The sequence below is a fragment of the Hippocampus comes genome, unplaced genomic scaffold (genome assembly GCF_001891065.2).
Source record: "Hippocampus comes isolate QL1 unplaced genomic scaffold, H_comes_QL1_v1.1 scaffold112, whole genome shotgun sequence".
Lineage (NCBI taxonomy): Eukaryota > Metazoa > Chordata > Actinopteri > Syngnathiformes > Syngnathidae > Hippocampus > Hippocampus comes.
Genome location: NW_017805841.1, coordinates 1,220,613 through 1,238,205, shown reverse-complemented (window position 1 = coordinate 1,238,205; position 17,593 = coordinate 1,220,613). Strand labels below are relative to the sequence as shown.

At 42.4% G+C, this 17,593-nt stretch overlaps 2 protein-coding genes across 3 annotated transcripts; both read left to right on the top strand.

The window, feature by feature from the left end:
- Nucleotides 1-2,783: 2,783 nt before the first annotated feature.
- Nucleotides 2,784-6,129, top strand: zpd (zona pellucida glycoprotein d). The gene is made up of 10 exons (XM_019888180.1): nt 2,784-2,945; nt 3,086-3,137; nt 3,212-3,322; nt 3,972-4,180; nt 4,266-4,423; nt 5,002-5,116; nt 5,194-5,321; nt 5,426-5,609; nt 5,787-5,892; nt 5,982-6,129. The coding sequence occupies exons 1-10, from the start codon at nt 2,925-2,927 to the stop codon at nt 6,101-6,103; spliced, it is 1,206 nt and encodes a 401-aa protein (XP_019743739.1). The 5' UTR covers nt 2,784-2,924; the 3' UTR covers nt 6,104-6,129.
- An 831-nt stretch (nt 6,130-6,960) lies between these two features.
- mmp15a (matrix metallopeptidase 15a) lies at nt 6,961-17,089 on the top strand. 2 transcript variants are annotated; one of them, XM_019888315.1, is made up of 11 exons: nt 6,961-7,334; nt 7,474-7,602; nt 8,943-9,091; nt 10,818-10,937; nt 11,008-11,321; nt 11,666-11,827; nt 12,454-12,830; nt 13,015-13,153; nt 14,138-14,288; nt 14,377-14,492; nt 15,643-17,089. In XM_019888315.1, the coding sequence occupies exons 2-11, from the start codon at nt 7,486-7,488 to the stop codon at nt 16,110-16,112; spliced, it is 2,115 nt and encodes a 704-aa protein (XP_019743874.1). In that variant the 5' UTR covers nt 6,961-7,334; nt 7,474-7,485; the 3' UTR covers nt 16,113-17,089. The 2 variants fall into 2 exon arrangements, with proteins under 2 accessions (XP_019743874.1, XP_019743873.1); XM_019888314.1 differs by having other exon boundaries at nt 7,436-7,602.
- The last annotated feature ends 504 nt before the right edge of the window (nt 17,090-17,593 follow it).

Sequence of the window (17,593 nt, the reverse complement as noted above, 5' to 3'; positions counted from 1 at the left end):
ACTACAAATTTTTCATGGGAGTCAATAAAATGTCACCGACTACTTATTTGACTTTTTTTTTGTCCTGTCTTACTGGATTTTCCATGTCATTTAAAATCCATCCATTTTCTAATCCGTTTATCCTCACGAGGGTTGCAGGTGTGCTAGAGTATATCCCAACTGTCATCGGGCAGTAGGCGGAGTACACCCTGAACTGGTTGCCAGCCAATCACAGGGCACACAAACAATCATTCGCACTTTCGATTACACGGAGGGACGAGTGCCCAATTAACCTGCGATGCATGTTTTTGGAATGTGGGAGGAAACTGGAGTACGCGGAGAAAACCCACACAGGCACAGGGAGAACATGCAAACTCTATACAGGAAGGCTGGAGTCGGAATCGAAACCCCACATCTCTGCACTGTGATTTGGACGTGCTAACCAGTCGACCACTGTGCCATTTCAAATGATTAAAAATATTTCACTAACATCAGCCTGCAATCCATCCATCATGCTACCTACCTACAAGCCCCTCCTAATACACACACTACATATATCAGTTTGCATAATTCAGAATAGAACAGATTAGTTCTGTTTGTAATAATTAAAAAGTACAATTTTAATGAAAAATTAAGTGTTAGCAAAACATTAACAGAACTGTTTAATCTGTTATTTATCAATGTTCTGTAATATAGTTCATGCAAATGGAGAAAAATCCAAAGTTTTTTTATTTTTATTTTTTTATATTTAAGGCACACAAGCACATGATAGTGGAAGATGATGCTTGAGTGTTTCACACTTGTTCTTTGGCTATTGATGACCTGCAAAGCTGCCTCGTCACTCACTAGCGGTCTATTAATCACAACCTCTTCTGCTCCTGTCACAAACAGATGGAAGACAAGCAATAATGGTGTCTGGGAAAATGGCCCCAAGAGCCTCTGGGCATGTGACACAAAATGTGGCATACTTATTCTGTGCCCTTGGAATGCTGTCTTTTCCAACCAGAGACATATGGCGACATGTCTACTTGTGATACATTCAAAATGCTTCTGTTCAATCTGACAAAAGTGCATCCCGTATCTGGTTACCGGCTTAAAAGATTCTCACCTCTTGGTAGTTCTTCTTTGGGCCCCAAAAAGGTCAGCCATAATCATGACGAATTCTTCCGTCTAGAACAAGGGGTGTCAAACTCATTTCACATTTTGGGCCGTAGATGTCAAGTGGGCCGGACCATTAAAATTATACTCTATTCTGCTATAAATAACCAAAATATCATGTCTTTCTTTTGTTTTTGGTATAGTGAAGCACAAGAACATTAGGAAAATGTTACAAAACATGTCATGAAACACCTGAGATTTCCTTAGACAAATGTGCAATTTACTTTTATCATTCACATATATACATTGCAACTGATCCCACTGATTGTACAAAGGCATAAAACTTTAACAAGTAATTGGTATTGAAAAATATAGTAATTTTAAAATTAAGATTAAACGAGAATTATAAAGAAAGGAATTTACACGTGCATATCAAATCTAAATGTAATCCCTGCCTACACTTTACAAACTAAAGAGAAAACAGTGTGCCCCTAGCGGATAATTCGTGAATTGCATTTTATTAAAAACATGAATTCTGTGTCTTTTATGCATTTTTTCACTTTTAAATTATCTTGCGGGCTTGATCGAACCTTCTTGGGGGCCGGTTCCGGCCTGAGGGCCGTATGTTTGACACGCATGGTCTTGGACATTCGGCCAAGTACAGTGGAGGAACGTTAGTTGACTTCCTACTTTTAACCAATCACAGCGAGGCAATGGTGAAGCATGTGGTATGGAGACATTAGTGGCGACCAAATAGACAGGTACAGTATTTTATGTTTCATTAAGTGGTAAAGTGTGCCTTGCTATTGACTGGCAACCAGATTAGGGTGTACCCCGCCTATTACCCGAAGACAGCTGAGATAGGCTCCAGCATGCAACGCGACCCTCATGAGGATAAACTGATCAGAAAATGGATGGATGGATGGATGGATCAAGTGATATAGGTTGTATGAAAATGGCATGAAAAAGTTGCTGTCTCATGCCTCGGGTGAGTTTGACTTGACCCCCGGTGGTTAGCACGTCGACCTGCAGAGGTACCGGGTTCAATCCCGGCTCCGGCCTGCCTGTGTGAAGTTTGCATGTTCTCCCTGGGCATGTGTGGGTTTTCTCCGGGTACTCCGGTTTCCTCCCACATTCCAAAAACATGCATGGCAGGTTGATTGGACACTCCAAATTGTGCCGAGGTGTCAGTGTGAGCGGGGATGGTTATTCGTCTCTGTGTGCGCTGCGATTGGCTAACCGGGTCAGGGTGTCCCCCGCCTACTGCCCGAAGACGGCTGGGATAGGCTCCAGCACCCACCACGACCCTTGTGAGGATAAAGCGGATCGGAAAATGGATGGATGGATGGATGGATGTTAATGGGGTATTTATAATATTTCAAAGGGAATATGCCTCATTGATTAAGCTTTAACACGAACCACGTATAAAAAATGCCAGTTTGAATTTAAAATCACTATCAATCACATTTTCTCCAGTTTGGTTACATCGTTGAGCGTGATAGTATGGCGACATCTAACGGACTAAATTCTAATCACCCACGGGGCAGATCGTCCTTGATTATTTATATGTGTTTAAATAAATAAAAAACGACTACAACATCTTTACTGTGAGTACAACTTGAGCAAAAACAATTTTCATAACTTTAACTTAAATGGTTACACAAAACAATGAAAGGATATAAAAGTCAAAATGAGCTTAATACCGCTACGACAGACCACAGGTGTTTTTAATTGCAGGACGTCCAGTAATGAAGAGCGTGACAACATAACTAAACGGCCCCGTTTGACCGTGAATAAGAGCTTTGAAATTAAGCTTTATATGTTTTTTACGGAAAAATAGCACAAAAATGACTTTAAACGACTGTCAGGTAGGTGTCAATTTGTCTTTTGTGGTACTTTTTTGGGATGTTAGCTAGCTAGCTAGTTCACCTGGAATGCTAACTAGAATGAGTAAAAACATACGACAGTTTTTGAAGTTTAAAATAGAAATATTTCATTTTCACGGCAGTTGGCTGTTATCCTCTTGCTGCTTCTTGGCTTCACGCACCACCAAGTAACAGGTAATTCTAAACAAACGCAAAGTAAGATGTGAAATGAGCACGTTAGCTTGTGCCAATGTGCTATGTATAAGCAGGAATCTGCGACGTGGAGATTTGCGCCACCAACCCAGAAAGGTGCGTCCTGTCTAAAGACGAGAGCACCTGCAAGTGTGTGGAAGGATTTTATGATGACAATTGTGGCAAAGGTAGGCTTGTTTGCGCCTCTCGCCTTTATTTTTGCACGATATCATCATTTGGGCTATAGAAATATATATACTACTGGACATTTGATGTCTCATTAAGAAAATCGGCCTGTTGCTACGGTACATGAGCTCTTCCTTGGTTCTGGCAGATCTGCCGAGTAAACAGGGGTTTCCGTCTATCTAACAGAAATATGACGTGGGTCTGTTAACTCGAACAGGGTGATATTGTGTAGAAGGCATGTGGCCCATTTTTATATTGCATTAAGACATGTAATGCATTAAAAAAACGTCAGTATTCATTTTTAATCTCCGAAAAACTGTTTTGGACTGTTAAAATGGTTGACGCTTCTCCAAGCAGAAAATGAATGGCTGTCACATTCAATATGGCCGAGACATCAGCATCCTATTCACTGCCCAGTGTCAACTGTACTGTGTATGTCTGTGATGATGTTGAGGCGACTGTTGTGACATCAATATAAGATTGAAACATGTCGTGACAAATGTACTAATGTTCAGTTTCAATGGACCCTGAGAGGTATTGATCATGATTACCAGAGGAAATTTTGATTCATCTCTAGTATTGAATTTTTAGTACATATTCCATTTGTTCAATTCCTCCTGAGAAAAAAACAACCCCTTTGCTTTGAAACAGATGCACACATCAAAGTCTTGTGCACTAAGACGTACATGGGAGTCAGAGCACGCGAAGAATTCTTCATGTATTACAACACGCCGGTCACGTCTTTGCACCTGCCCAATAGGTCATGCAAAGCATACAGGGAGGTAATCAACAAAGTTCCGTACTACATGGTCAAGGTAGCAAAAAATGAATACATCGGATGTGGAGGCAAATCGCTTGAGGTGCGTCAGCGCTCCAAAGTGTAATACTGACTGCTATTCAATACGACAGTTGCTCACTTGATCATTTTCATATTTCTTTTCATAGAAAAACTTCACTCATGTCACATACACCCTGAGTCTTCAATCAGAGCCTCAGGCCATTGGAAACATCATCAGAGATCCTGTCATCAAACTGGATTTCACATGCATCTTTCCATTCATCAGAACAGTCAGCCTGCCTTTTCCAGTTGAACCCATTTCCAGGTTAAGTCGCTTTCATTTTCGTTTCCCATTCTTATTCATAGAGCCGTGTGTTACCAAAACGTCCTGGGTTAGCAAATATATGAAAACTAACACACTTCTTTCAATGTGTAATTTGATTTGAGCAATCCTTAAAACTATAGAATCCTGGCCTTTTTATCGGGCTGTGATTTGTTGCCAGTTGTGCTCGCTCATGACGTGAATGAAGATGTGTGCAAGAGAAAATGGATGGTTAGGTATAACCCACCTGACAACAATGATGCCTATAGTACCACTGTGGCCCAATTTAGTCTGTAGTCAAGGTCATCTGAATCATTTAATTCACTCTAATCTTCATAAATTTCTACCACTTCTTTGTCATATTCAGTGGATGGAGCAGGTTTAGTTGTCATGGCGACAGTTTAATCACCATTGTGGATATTCTATATATCTCATAGCCACTGCTGGCAGTGGCTATGAGGTTATTCATCAATATACAGTTGGAGACACTTGTGAGCAGAAAGACTGCACATGTTCTAACAGTTTCTAACTGGGTGAGCAATTAATTACCTGACTGAGTTGTGCTTGGCTCACACAAACAGTGAGGCGATGGTGCGTGTCGATGAGCTAGATGCGACCATACAGATGATGTTGTACACGGATCATAGCTACACTACAGCTTTCAGCAGTGCCCCCACTGTTGAGCTAGGGGATCAGGTAGTCTCCAGCTTCACTCTTAATTCTGCCCGTATCACTCTGCATTTTGTTTTGAATATCCTTTGCCATGCGCTCAGGTGTATGTTGAGATCACCGTGACGGAGCCTGCAGACTTTTTCCTCCTTCGCATCAATGACTGCTGGGCCACACAGAGTCAGCAAGCCAATGCCTCGGAGGGATTGGTTCACAGCCTGCTTTTGAATGGGTTAAAACATCTCTGCATTGAAATAATCACGCTTGACTTGTCTCTTCAAAAGTGAACTCGTGTCAATGTGATTGTGACTCCTCTTTCCCGGTGTCTGTGTCAAGGTGTGCGACCGATGACACAGTTGCCTTCCACAGCCTGAGCGAGGGAGAGTCTGGCCTTAATGGGCAGAGCTCCACCATTCACTACAGCTTCGCCATGTTCCGCTTCACAGTAGAGCCACACTTGTTCTATCTGCATTGCACCGTGCAGCTCTGTGACCCAGATGACAGAATATCCTGCACACCTGTGAGCTCCTAACTGTCATCCTTGTGTGTGTGTGTGTGTGTGTGTGCGTGTGTGCGTGTGTGTGCGCGTGCGTGCGTGCGTGTAGGGAGGCTGGGAGTTATAGTGAGGAAAAATGCAATGAGAGGATGTCTTTTTTTTTTTTTTTTTTAAGCTAAAGATGGAGCTTTTGTCTTATAGAACTGCAAATCCATCACGAAGCGAGAAGCAGTGCGAGTAGACACTGCCCAAGGGCTGTTGTCATACGGACCCATCAGAATTGAAACACCAAATAAACCTGTGTCTAGTAAGTCACCATTACATTATCACTGCCTACTCCGGTTTTTATTAATTGTTAAGGAGAAAACCCAAGATGCATGTGTCCCCCCCCCACAGATGTAGTGACGACGGTGGTGCTCCCTGTAGCAGGTGTCTGGGCTGTGGGCTTCATCCTCACCCTCCTCATCGCAGTGGCAAGAGCTGGCAGTAGGAAGATTGTACAAACTGAGCAGCTCTGATGATTTCAATAAAATGTAAAAACATTGTTGGATCCTATTTATTGTCATCACAAGCAGGGCTAAAAATGTCATTTTACACAGGCAAGCACACAACTTGAGATTCTTTTAATTACACTTTTGGATTATTGCCTTCCCCCTTAAAGGTTTCTACTGTTAACCAATGGCAAGATCAGGTTTTGATAACATGCATCAGTGTATACTCTGTAAATATGGACGTTGGCTTCTTTGCATCCATGTCTTGTGAGATGATGGATCTTCTACGATACTTGGAAAACCTACGTGTGTTATTGCGGAAGGGGATGACGATATCCTTTATACAATTTGTGCCCCCTGAGGGGTGGTCTTTCTAAATGTCAGTAAAGAAATGAGACCAGAGCCTCACACTCTATTTTAGCTAAACTCTTTTGTCAGTCATTTTCCCTTTGAAGTTTATCTATCATTGCACCACTGCCGCTGACTGGCAACCAGTACATGGTGTGTCCTGCCTGTTGCCCAAAATTGGTTCGAACAGGTTTAGGCTCCGAGCTCACCAGCAATTCTAATGAGGACAAGCACTATAGACAATGGGATGGGTGGCTTGAGCAATTAGTTACAAGTACTATTTAAAACAGTTGAGGAAAAGGTTCACTTTGTTAACCATTATGATAAAAAACCTGTAAAGTCGAGTCGTGAACAAGTCTTAGGAAAATAATTCGGGGTGGGGCTTTTTTTTTCACGTACAGTGTACCACCGCATAATCACGGTTCGGCACCAGAGGATTTGCATCCCATGGTTTTAACGTGCCAGCAGTCTCGCTTCATATTGACTTGTATTTTCTTCAGAAGCCAGCAGAGGACGATGTAGGATATCATAGCCTTTTGCTCTCCTCCACAGTTATGCCTTGTTTTTGAGCGGGTGGGCTTCTCAACCTCGGAATTATTTGATCGCATATTCCTCTCTGTTTTATAGCGACCTCGTCTTTGTTTACGAGTATGCTCCACGCGTGAAAGATATTGCCAGGTTTATTTTTACTTCGGCGTTTTTTTTTTTTTTGCGGCTGCATTATTTTCGTCACAATGAAAGTCAGAGTTCAAGTTGACCTCCCATTTTTGCTTGCAAGTGTGCTGCAGAGACCAAAGGGAGATCATTGTCAGTTTTGCTCTGTTGGGCAACATAAGGGCGAAGTGCCATCTTAATTTGGACCACACACACCTCTGGAGTTCTACCAATTTGCTCCAGTTTCACTGTGAAGGTAATCTTTTCTTGAAGTTTTTCAGGTGACACTGCTTGTCTCAATGTGAGGGGACGTGGAAACTAGCCGCTGTTTTTCCTCAATCCCTTCCTTGCTGGCAGAAGAGTTCCTTTGTTACAGTACCTCCATCACTCCACAGTGGATCTTCAAAATGATCTCAGCTCAAGAACCCCGATTTCAGATTCTGATCACTTCGGTTTACTTACTTTCTCTGTTCATTGGCAATGCAACGGCGGACGTGCCGGAGCAGGACGACTTCAATGCAGAGGTTAGTTGTGGTCCAATTTCGTCAATTCTAAGTTTTGTTTTCAACTTGCGTCACTACATTCCAAGCATGCACGCCATTTGACTTTCATACCATTCAACAATTCACTTAGGGTTTGCTTGTGGAAAGTGCTGTTCTGGGAGAAAAGCGTAATTCCGTCTACCTGTAAATAAATATTTAGGCTACTCTACCAGACTGTACCTCACAGTCGGAGATCAGTTTGGAAAAATCACAAGCTATATTAATCCGTAAAGGATGAATCAAGGAAATTTCACCGTTATACTATGGATGACTATCTACAAAGTAATATGCATATTATTTGTTACATATATGTATATAATGGATTTTAAAGAAATACATTTGTTCTCAAGTAAACTATGCAATATCAATTTAGGGCAAGGCAGCTTTATATAGCTCATTTCACACACAAGGTAACTCACTGTGCTTCACAACATACATTTAAAAGCATTTACAATAAACAGAAGTAAAGAAAAGAAAAAAAAATCAAGAATGCGATGCAAAGAAATAGAAGTTATCTTGCTAAAATTACAAAAAGACCATAGAGTCAGATTAAGACGAATGGAGGTTACCCTTTAATATTACCGGTACTATAACACCCAACAATGCTTGCATAATTGTACACATGTCCACTCATGAAGATGAGGTGTGTTTGACTCTTCACATTTAACAATTCACAGTCACATCAGACAACCGCTTTGCCTTAGAGTAAGGCCAAAAAAAGGGTCCTAAACTAAACTTAATTGTTCATCTGTGCTCATATTGGTGGATAAATAGTCACCCCAGTCTCGAGGTAAACCTGCACTATCATGCCGTCTATGCATAATATTTAAGGTCCATGTGCTCAGATTAGTTTGTGTGTGCTGTATATGTGCTGCTGCCTCCATGCTGTGCGGTGTGCATTAGATTTTGAGTCCAGTGACTCTGCCATGCCAAGGAAACGCTTGCTGTGCTGCTTTTAAGCCCCATGGAGGTTGTTTTTAAAAAGGCACGTCTAAAAAGACAGGAGCAGTCGACCTGCTTCCTTAACTACGTGGCTTCACGTGCTGCAGCGGACTGTCAGTGAACTCCTGGTCCTCGATGAGCATGATCACAGAGGTGCCCAAGCACAATTGAGGAATGTTTTCATTTGTTTGCTTAACATCTGTGTACATCCTTTTTTTTGGCAGTCACTGCAGAGAAGGCGCAGGAATGCGTTGATATTATTAGAGGCCATCTGGTTTCTATCTGTTTTCTTTTTCCCCTTCGGATTGTCAAGTTATGAAGTAATGGCTGCTTTCCCAGATTAACATTGTTGCTGATGGCTTGCTTTTATCACCTTGCAGGCGTGGCTTCGTCAGTTTGGCTACCTGTCCCAAGCCAGCAGGCAAATGTCCACTATGCAGTCAGCCCAGATCCTGTCCCAAGCAATTAGTGACATGCAGCGTTTCTACGGCTTGGAGGTGACCGGCAAGTCAGATGCCGCCACTGTCACGTAAGATCCCTATTTGTGCCTGTATCGGATGGCTGTCTTCTCAAAGACTTTCATTCCAAACAGTGGCCACAAACTAATTCCAGACATCTCGTGGCACCCACTTTTATACTAGTCTTGTAATGGAGAGGTTTTACAGTGAAATGCCACATTTGAATTGTATTTTGTGCAACACTGATTGGCAGTGTACCCAGATCATGGATTTGTTGCCATTGTTTTTCCATCAACTGCAGTTGATGTTACATAAAGGCAATTACACATATAGTGCTTAGGTGAGTGTGAAAGTAGTATTTCAATCACCTCCATTCTGATAAATAAGTCAGTCATTAAAAAGAAATACGAAGCAGAATCATGGATTACATGACTACTATTATTCCATCCATTTTATATCCTGCTTCTCTTCTTCAGAGTCGCGGTGGGGGGGGGGGGGTTGCTGGAGCCCATCCAAACTGACTTCGGGCCAAAGGCAGACTACACCCTGGATTGGTTGCCCATTTAATCAGAGGGCACATTGAGACTGACAACCATTCACATTTACATTGTCACTGAACCCAGGCTGCCAGCATGGAAATCAGGCGAATGTACTCATTTGATATGCATTGATTAATTTTTATTGACATCAACTTTAATTTTTATTTACATCAACTAGTAATGGCCCATCATGTATTGATGCAAGCTAAATATAAACAATAACATGAAATTTTGTGGCAGATAAAGTACGGAACATAGCCAGGTTTATGTCCTCTTTTGCTATTTTTTATTTATTTCAAGTCAAGTAAAATATATTTGTTTAGCCCTTGATCACAAAGGAGTCTCAAAGGGCCTCACAAGCCCACAAGCTTAACTCCACAGGAGGGCAAGGATTAAAAAACAAACATCTGGGGAAAAATAACAAACCTTGAGAAGGACCTGCAGAATGGGGCAATCCCCCTTCCAGGATGACCAGGCTGCAAAGGATGCAGTAATAATAATAATAATAATAATAATAATAATAATAATAATAATACATTACATTTATAAGCGCCTTTCAAAACACTCAAGGACACTTTACAATCAAAACAAGCAGTGGGCATCATGTTTGTTAGAAGAGTGTGAGTCCATTTAATAAGATAAAACATTGCAGGAAGACTCCTTCACGTTAACGGGTCCTCCTCAAAACCCGGCCAGGTTGGTCAATGCGGACATTTCCATAGTAGCACCTCGGAGGAGGTGGTCCACCTCAGATCATGTCTAAATTTGTCTGTGCAGAATCTGTACAGCGACATCCAATTCGGTCATCGTCACCTTGCCAGTCATAATGCTGTTTTCCCATTCAGTCGTTATTTAACAGGGCAGCACGTCAAATTAATGGTTAGCACATCTGACGTACAGTCGAGAAAGGTCTCTAGTTCGAATCTTGAATGTGTGCAATTTGCATATGCTTCCCGTGCTTATGTGGATTTTCTCCAGGGTACTCCGACTTCCTCCCACATTCGAAAAAATGTATGTTAAGTTCAATGAAGATTCAAAATTGTCCATATGTGTGAATGTGAATGGTTGTTTAAGAATCCCTGTGATTGAGTCGCAGTGCCACTTGGGTCCTGTGTATAAACTGATTCCTTCAGAGTCGTTTGTAAAGTCTCATTTTTGTTCGAGTGCTGTTCTCATTTTCACAGGTTAAAATGATGCATTCATGTCCAGCTAAAATCAGTTCATGTCATGTATGTGTGTGCTACCTGTGCCTTTGTAGGGCCATGCGTCGACCTCGATGTGGTCTGCCAGACAAAAAAGCCGAACTGGATGATGGCACGAGAAGGAGACGCTACGCTGTTACTGGACAACGGTGGGACAAGGACCACATCTCCTACAGGTATATTGCACTAACACACATACCTATTAAGTGCAATGTATCTACCATGAAATACATTTCTATGTGTCAGTATATTGGACCAGCACATCCCGCACTCCCTGGGAGCGCAGAAGACCTATGATGCGATCCGCAGAGCTTTTAATGTGTGGCAAAGGACCACGCCGCTGACCTTCCAAGAACTACCGGCTCAGCATGGCAACAGCAGCCAGGCTCAGCTCGCGGACATCCTGTTGTTGTTTGCCTCTGGTTTCCATGGCGACATGTCCTTGTTTGATGGCGAGGGGGGCTCACTGGCCCATGCCTTCTACCCCGGGCCTGCAATGGGCGGGGATACACACTTTGATGCAGATGAGCCTTGGACTTTGGACAGTCCAAACCACCAAGGTTAGCGGGTTGCTTTTATTTTGTTTTTTTCAAACCAGTAGAGCAAGCTAATGGTATGCATGGTGTTTAGCATGTCTGCCTCCCAATTCTCCCTCACAGGGTTTTGGTCTCTGAAATTACTAAATTTTTATTTTATTTTTTTATTTTAGCGTTTGTGCAAATCCGCACCCCATTATTCATTTACTTTGTGTGTAATTCAACTCCTCGCTCCTCTTTCATCTTGTGGCACATTTCATATGCATCATCTCAACAAAATAATTGTTAACTGTGACATCCTGTGAATTCAATAAATCCCTACGCATTTACACATAATTTTGATCCTTTGATCCTCCTTCATGCTACAGGTATTGACCTCTTCCTTGTTGCGGTGCACGAGCTTGGTCATGCTTTAGGTCTGGAGCACTCTGACAACCCCAACGCCATTATGGCTCCTTTCTACCAGTGGATTCACACGCACAACTTCACACTGCATGAGGATGACATCCAGGGAATACAGCACATATATGGTGAGAGGCTCATGCTTTAATTTTGTCTTCAGTGTCCAAAAAACATGTTGAAATGACTACTTAGAGTACTCTTCACTTAAATATTTGGAACATGGAGCGTATACTGTTTTGCGAAGGTCCATTTAGATATTTCATCATTTGCATTATTATCCCTTTATATGGTTATTCAATGAATAAATCAGGATGTCATTTCACTGATATGTACAATCACGTTTTTGTTGCTTAAATTACTCATCATTGGCTGACACTGCAAGAGGGTGCAGTTTTATGTGCCACCGGTGACATTTAAGCGATGGTTTCCTGTTATAAAACTTTGTCATCTACAAGGTCATATGGGTTTTGTGAAAGAAGAATATGTCAAGTATTTTCAGCCCCCAAAAAACGGATAAGGTAAAGAGAATGCCAAGCCGTATTGATTCGATATAACAAGTAGAGGCAACACGTGTTTGCATACTAACGAACAAAGTATGTAAGAACATCAATTGTTTGTACTCATTATATAACAGTGTTTTCCTCTCCTAGCAACCAGTGTGGCAGCTTTTTCCTCAAAGTAGTCACAGTCAATTAAGTTGTGGAAAAGTGTTTGTTCAGTCTTTCAGTGTGTGAGGACTTTTTTACTCTTCTAGGTCCCCCTCGCATTATTGAGGCTCCTTCCACCGCTGGTGGTGATCCGGAACATGCATTACCCACCTCCCCTTCTCCCCCGGAAGACGAACCCACCAATCCTCCCCCGACTGATGCCAAACCGAAGATCCCAAGCACAACTGAAGGAAGCCCACATGTCACGCACAAACCCGAACCAACCTTTGCCCCGACCACGCATGCCGTAATCCCCACCACCTCCCATCCTGATCCCGAATTCACGCCACCCTTCAGAAAAGACGTGCCCCGTCCTCCACCTACTCGCCGCCCTCCCAAGCAGCCGGATAACAAGGCCCCTGATATCTGTGATGGGGACTTTGACACTGTGACCCTTCTCAGGGGGGAGATGTTTGTGTTCAAGGTAAGACAAATAAAAGGTTTGGATTGGTAAAATCTGTATACAATGATCAAAATATAACTTTTTACCTCATCTGAGAGAAAGAATAATTTTCCTTCAATTCACACAACTCAACCGACATGCCAGGCAGGTACAAGCGAAAATCTGGTAAGCAGTGACATCAAGTATTGTTTGGTCATATGTGCAGGGTCGCTGGTTTTGGCGTGTGCGTAGGAACCGGGTCCTGGACAACTATCCCATGCCGATATCTGTCTTTTGGGCTGGTCTTCCCGACAACATTGATGCAGCTTATGAACGCCATGATGGCAAATTTGTCTTCTTTAAAGGTACATTCTCTGTCGTATCATCGTCTTAGTTTACGCCGTGTGCACTTAACTCTTTTATGAGCATATTCTGTCCTTTAGCAATTTACTAAAAGCACTCGACCAATGTTTTCCTTCTGCAAAATCTTGTCCGGCAGGGCAAAGCCAGCAAGGAGCTGTTTAATTAAATGCGTCTCGATAAAGACAACTTTGGCAGTGATATTCAAATTTGTGCTTGGATTTAAAGGAAATAGTGCAAACTCAGCATTTTTTTCTTGCCAAGCCTTAATTCAAAAGAGATTACAGTAATTCAATGTTGCCAGTCATTGATGCAATACTTACTGTATTTCAATTCCATACATTTACAATAAGTTACTGTAACCAACAATAAGCACTGAGCTGTCAATGTGTGTTTTTCTACCACACCGCTTCATGGCATATCTGACACTTGGTCACATGTAGCTACGACCGCATTGCCGACACTATATGTGTATGTTGGTGTGTTACAAGTTTAGTAGATGTCATTAATGACGTCGACGCCACGGCTTGGCAGCTGTTGCTGGCTCGGTCCAGACTCCCAAACAGCCTCCTGAGAGAGAACAGATTTCATCAGCCCTTGGTCCATTGCAGCACATGTGCACAGTGTTCACCGTTATAATCAGGCTTTGTAAGAAAGAGTTTTCAGATTTTTCAATATTTTTCTCTGTTTGTAAGCACAATGAGAGAGTCTTGCTCTTCCTTCTTTATGAAACTTGTTACAGCATCTCCCCAAAATGCAAGTGAAAGCTGTCTCTCAAACTGGATACGATATAGACTACCAGGGCAATAGTATTGGGCCACACCTCCAAATCAATCGTTTGATCAATCAGGGAATCATTTTGGGGCTCTTGGAACCGGGATTAATTGCACAAATGCATTTGGAGATTTTGGAAAAGAAGTATTCAGAGAAAGAAGCACCAGGTGACCCCTCTTTTTAAATTTGATGTGACGTATTTTGCCCCCCTGCAGATGATCAATACTGGGTGTTCAGGGAAGCGGATGTATTGCCAGGATACCCGCAGCCCATTCGGGAATATGGTCAAGGAGTTCCGGCTCACGGCATCGACACGGCAGTTTGGTGGGAGCCAAACGGATACACCTACTTTTTCTCTGATGACCGGTATTTGACACACAGTCCCGTTTAAGACTTCCGCATGCAAATGAGCCAGTTTACCAGTATTAATCTGCATAAATATTTGTCCGTGTAGATACTGGAGATTCAATGAGGAGACCCGTAAAGCGGACAGAGACTTCCCGAAACCAATCAGTAGATGGGGAAAGATCCCTCCCTCACCCAAAGGAGCCTTCCTCAGTGATGATGGCGGTAAATGATTAACTGAAGGGGATTTAAAAGAGGAACGACAGCTTCAATCCATAACAAATACAGACAAGTCCAAAAGTAGTTAGGGCAACAAGAGGCGTTGTCAGGGAGGGAATCAAAAGTGCAACTGCGTAGTGTTGAATGTTAATGGAGATTGGTTAGGCTGGTGCAAGTGGAGCAAGGAAAAGGGCAAGACGGGGGAAGAATGAGCTCTCTGGTTTGAGGGCTTGCCAGTGCTTCACTTTGGAAATTAGATTTCCGGCAGCACTGCTGTAAATGCACCGAGCGGATCTGGAGCCCATTTGAAGGATTCAAGTGGTTAAGAGCGCATTTAAACCAACACATCACATGTAATTATTTTAATACTGATATCAAATATTACTGCTTGAATTCAACCTATTGATTATTTTAGATGTATGAGATAGTCATGGAAAATGATTCCTGTTCATTGACATGTTTCACGTTTGCCTTCTTCTCATCGATGAAGGTTAATTCCAAATTAGATTGATTGATTACATGAAATTATTTTTGGCATTATATATTTTAAAATTAATCGGCCAGTTAATTGACAATAAGTCCTTTTTGCCACAAAAAGACAGGCTCGGACTCCAAAAATTTTGGTGGGCCCTAGTTTTTGCTTAGCATGGTTGTACTCCAGCTTCCTCCTGCATTTAAAAAAAAGCTTGTTAGTTTAACTGAAGACTGTGTGTATATCCATACTGTATGTCGGAATCTGCGTGTGACTGTGAAACCATTTTAATGATTAATCCCCTCCTCACATTCTTACACATACATTCCTCAACTAATTAATGGATAATTACTTTTGAAATCAGAGAGATTAGCTTTTGTTCAACTGTTGTTCAAGTTACTGTAAAATGGGATTTTGGTACAAATTTTTCATGCAAGTTGACAGACTTGATTTGCTTTCGCGGGCCCATAAAATGATGTGGCAAGCCAGATTTGGTCCCTGTGCCTTGAGTTTGAGAACCGTGGTATTCAGTATATTTGCCTTGTGATTGTCTGGGGACAAGTCCAGGCTGAGATATTAAATCAGATTCGAGTCCTTTTATTATTCACATCAACTTTGTAACAGAAGCACACGGGCCTGATAAATAGTCACACAAACACAAAATGCCGTTTGTGTCTCTTGCAGCATACACCTATTTCTACAAAGGCACCAATTACTGGCGGTTTGACAACCACAAGACAGTAGCAGACAAAGGCTACCCGCGCTCCATCCTCAAGGATTTCATGGGCTGTGTGGGCATCCCGGAGCCTCCGCCAGACCCAGACATCCAGCCCAAAGCTGAAGATAAACCCGCAAAGCCTTCAGACAGAGGAGATGAGGAACGCAAAGATGTGGACCGTGGGAAAGATGACGAAACTGCACCCGAAAAAGATGACGATGGCCCAGAAGTAGATGAGGATGACAAAGACGTGAACGTGGTGGTGACGGTGGCAGACAACGGATCCAAGGTCATGACCTTGATCATGGTGGTGGTGCCTCTGATGCTCATCCTGTGTATCCTGGTCCTTATCTTTGCCATCCTCAGGACTCTGCAGAACAAAGAGACCCCCAGGGCTCTGGTGCACTGCAAGCGTTCACTGCAGGACTGGGTGTGAGACACACAACTTTTTTTCTGCACTATTTTGGTAGAAGATTGTTTTATGCAGGGCTATTTTCCCATGCATAATAACGAATAACCTGTGAGGTGGTGACAATAGTGCCTGTGGAGCTAGTTCACAATTTTTCTCGTGCCTTTGTACTCTTCATTAGATCCCTTTTTTTCAGCTGCCATAGCCTTAGTGTGAAAGACACATGGCGCAATAGCAATTGACTGTTTTCAATCATTTGTTGCGATACAGAGATTCGGTCGGTGTTGTCAGATGCTTTTCTCAATGAGTCAGCAATGATCACAGATCTTCTTAAGGCCAGACATTTGCACTTGTTGTTTCCCTACTTTGTTGTTGTTTTGCTGCTGTTGCTTCCTTGCAGATGTCTTTGTGTGCGTGAGCATGCATGCAAAAGCATTCCCAAGTGTACGCACACGAGCCGGGGTCGTCCTCCAAGCAGCGCAGGAATGTCAGACAACACATGCCCAAACATCACATGATCTCAAATGCCCCTGAAGAGAAAAGACACGTTTAGAGACCACTTACACAGGCACATAATACAGTACACGTTTTTTTGCACACAGACTCCCGGGCTCCAGCCTCCACTCCTCCCACCAAGATCACTATTTAGACTCCACCACTAAATGAACAATTTCAGCTGAGTTCTACTGTGGCATAGTATGTGCCGAGGCTGCATTGAGAATCACTTTGTGGTATAAATCACTCCTTTATTCTAACTTAAAGCAAAAGTGAATTCTGCAGCCATTACAATTCAGTGTTCAGTGTGTGACGAATAAAGAAGAACAGGCTTTGGTTTCCATTTGGCCCACATGCTGCAGATTTAGTAGTGTCGAGGCATGAAGAAGGGAGAGAGAAATGTAAAAGAAGAAATAAAAAATGTTGAGGAGGAAATGAGAGAGAATGAGATGAGGGTGAAGTGAAGGGTGGGCCAGATTCTTTTTTCCTTGGAATAGGAGGCGTGAGGGAAGGAAAGAAAGAAAGAGGGAGGAGCAGCGCTGGCGTTGTGCCTCTTGACCTACATGATTCAAATCCCACTCCTCTTTTTTCCAGTTTGTTGCCATTAGCAGGAGATGACTTCCTCTCCCAACTCCTCCCTTCCTATTCTATCTTTCTGACCACTTTTCTGCAAATTCTCAGTCTCACGCTACTTTTTTTTGTCCCACATGTATTCATTTTCAGATTTTGTTCTTCCCTGTGAAAAGCCAAAAATCACTGACTCCACTCATTCACATTTGCTTTCCGTGGATTCTTCCTTGTGCATTGATTTTTTCTTTCTTTTTTTTTTTTTTAACTAAAAATTTGTAGTGTTGTACGTATGACCAGTCGTATATTCCAAAAGTGTTCATGCATGCAGAGCATGTTGTGTGTTGGGGCCTGCACGCTCCTGTGTGGACTTTGTTCGAAAATTGACAATAAAATTCACCGGTAAAAACAGAAGGATGCCATCAGTTTTTTTTTCACCCCTTTCC

What these genes read in the sequence shown, in the direction of transcription:
- zpd (XM_019888180.1), top strand. Translation starts at nt 2,925, where the DNA reads ATGACTTTAAACGACTGTCAG. An exon ending in GTGGAGGCAAATCGCTTGAG is followed by an intron (nt 4,181 to 4,265) that starts GTGCGTCAGCGC and finishes TTCTTTTCATAG; the next exon opens with AAAAACTTCACTCATGTCAC. An exon ending in CTGTTGAGCTAGGGGATCAG is followed by an intron (nt 5,117 to 5,193) that starts GTAGTCTCCAGC and finishes CCATGCGCTCAG; the next exon opens with GTGTATGTTGAGATCACCGT.
- mmp15a (XM_019888315.1), top strand. Translation starts at nt 7,486, where the DNA reads ATGATCTCAGCTCAAGAACCCCGATTTCAGATTCTGATCACTTCGGTT. An exon ending in TCAGATGCCGCCACTGTCAC is followed by an intron (nt 9,092 to 10,817) that starts GTAAGATCCCTA and finishes GTGCCTTTGTAG; the next exon opens with GGCCATGCGTCGACCTCGAT. An exon ending in CAAATTTGTCTTCTTTAAAG is followed by an intron (nt 13,154 to 14,137) that starts GTACATTCTCTG and finishes GCCCCCCTGCAG; the next exon opens with ATGATCAATACTGGGTGTTC.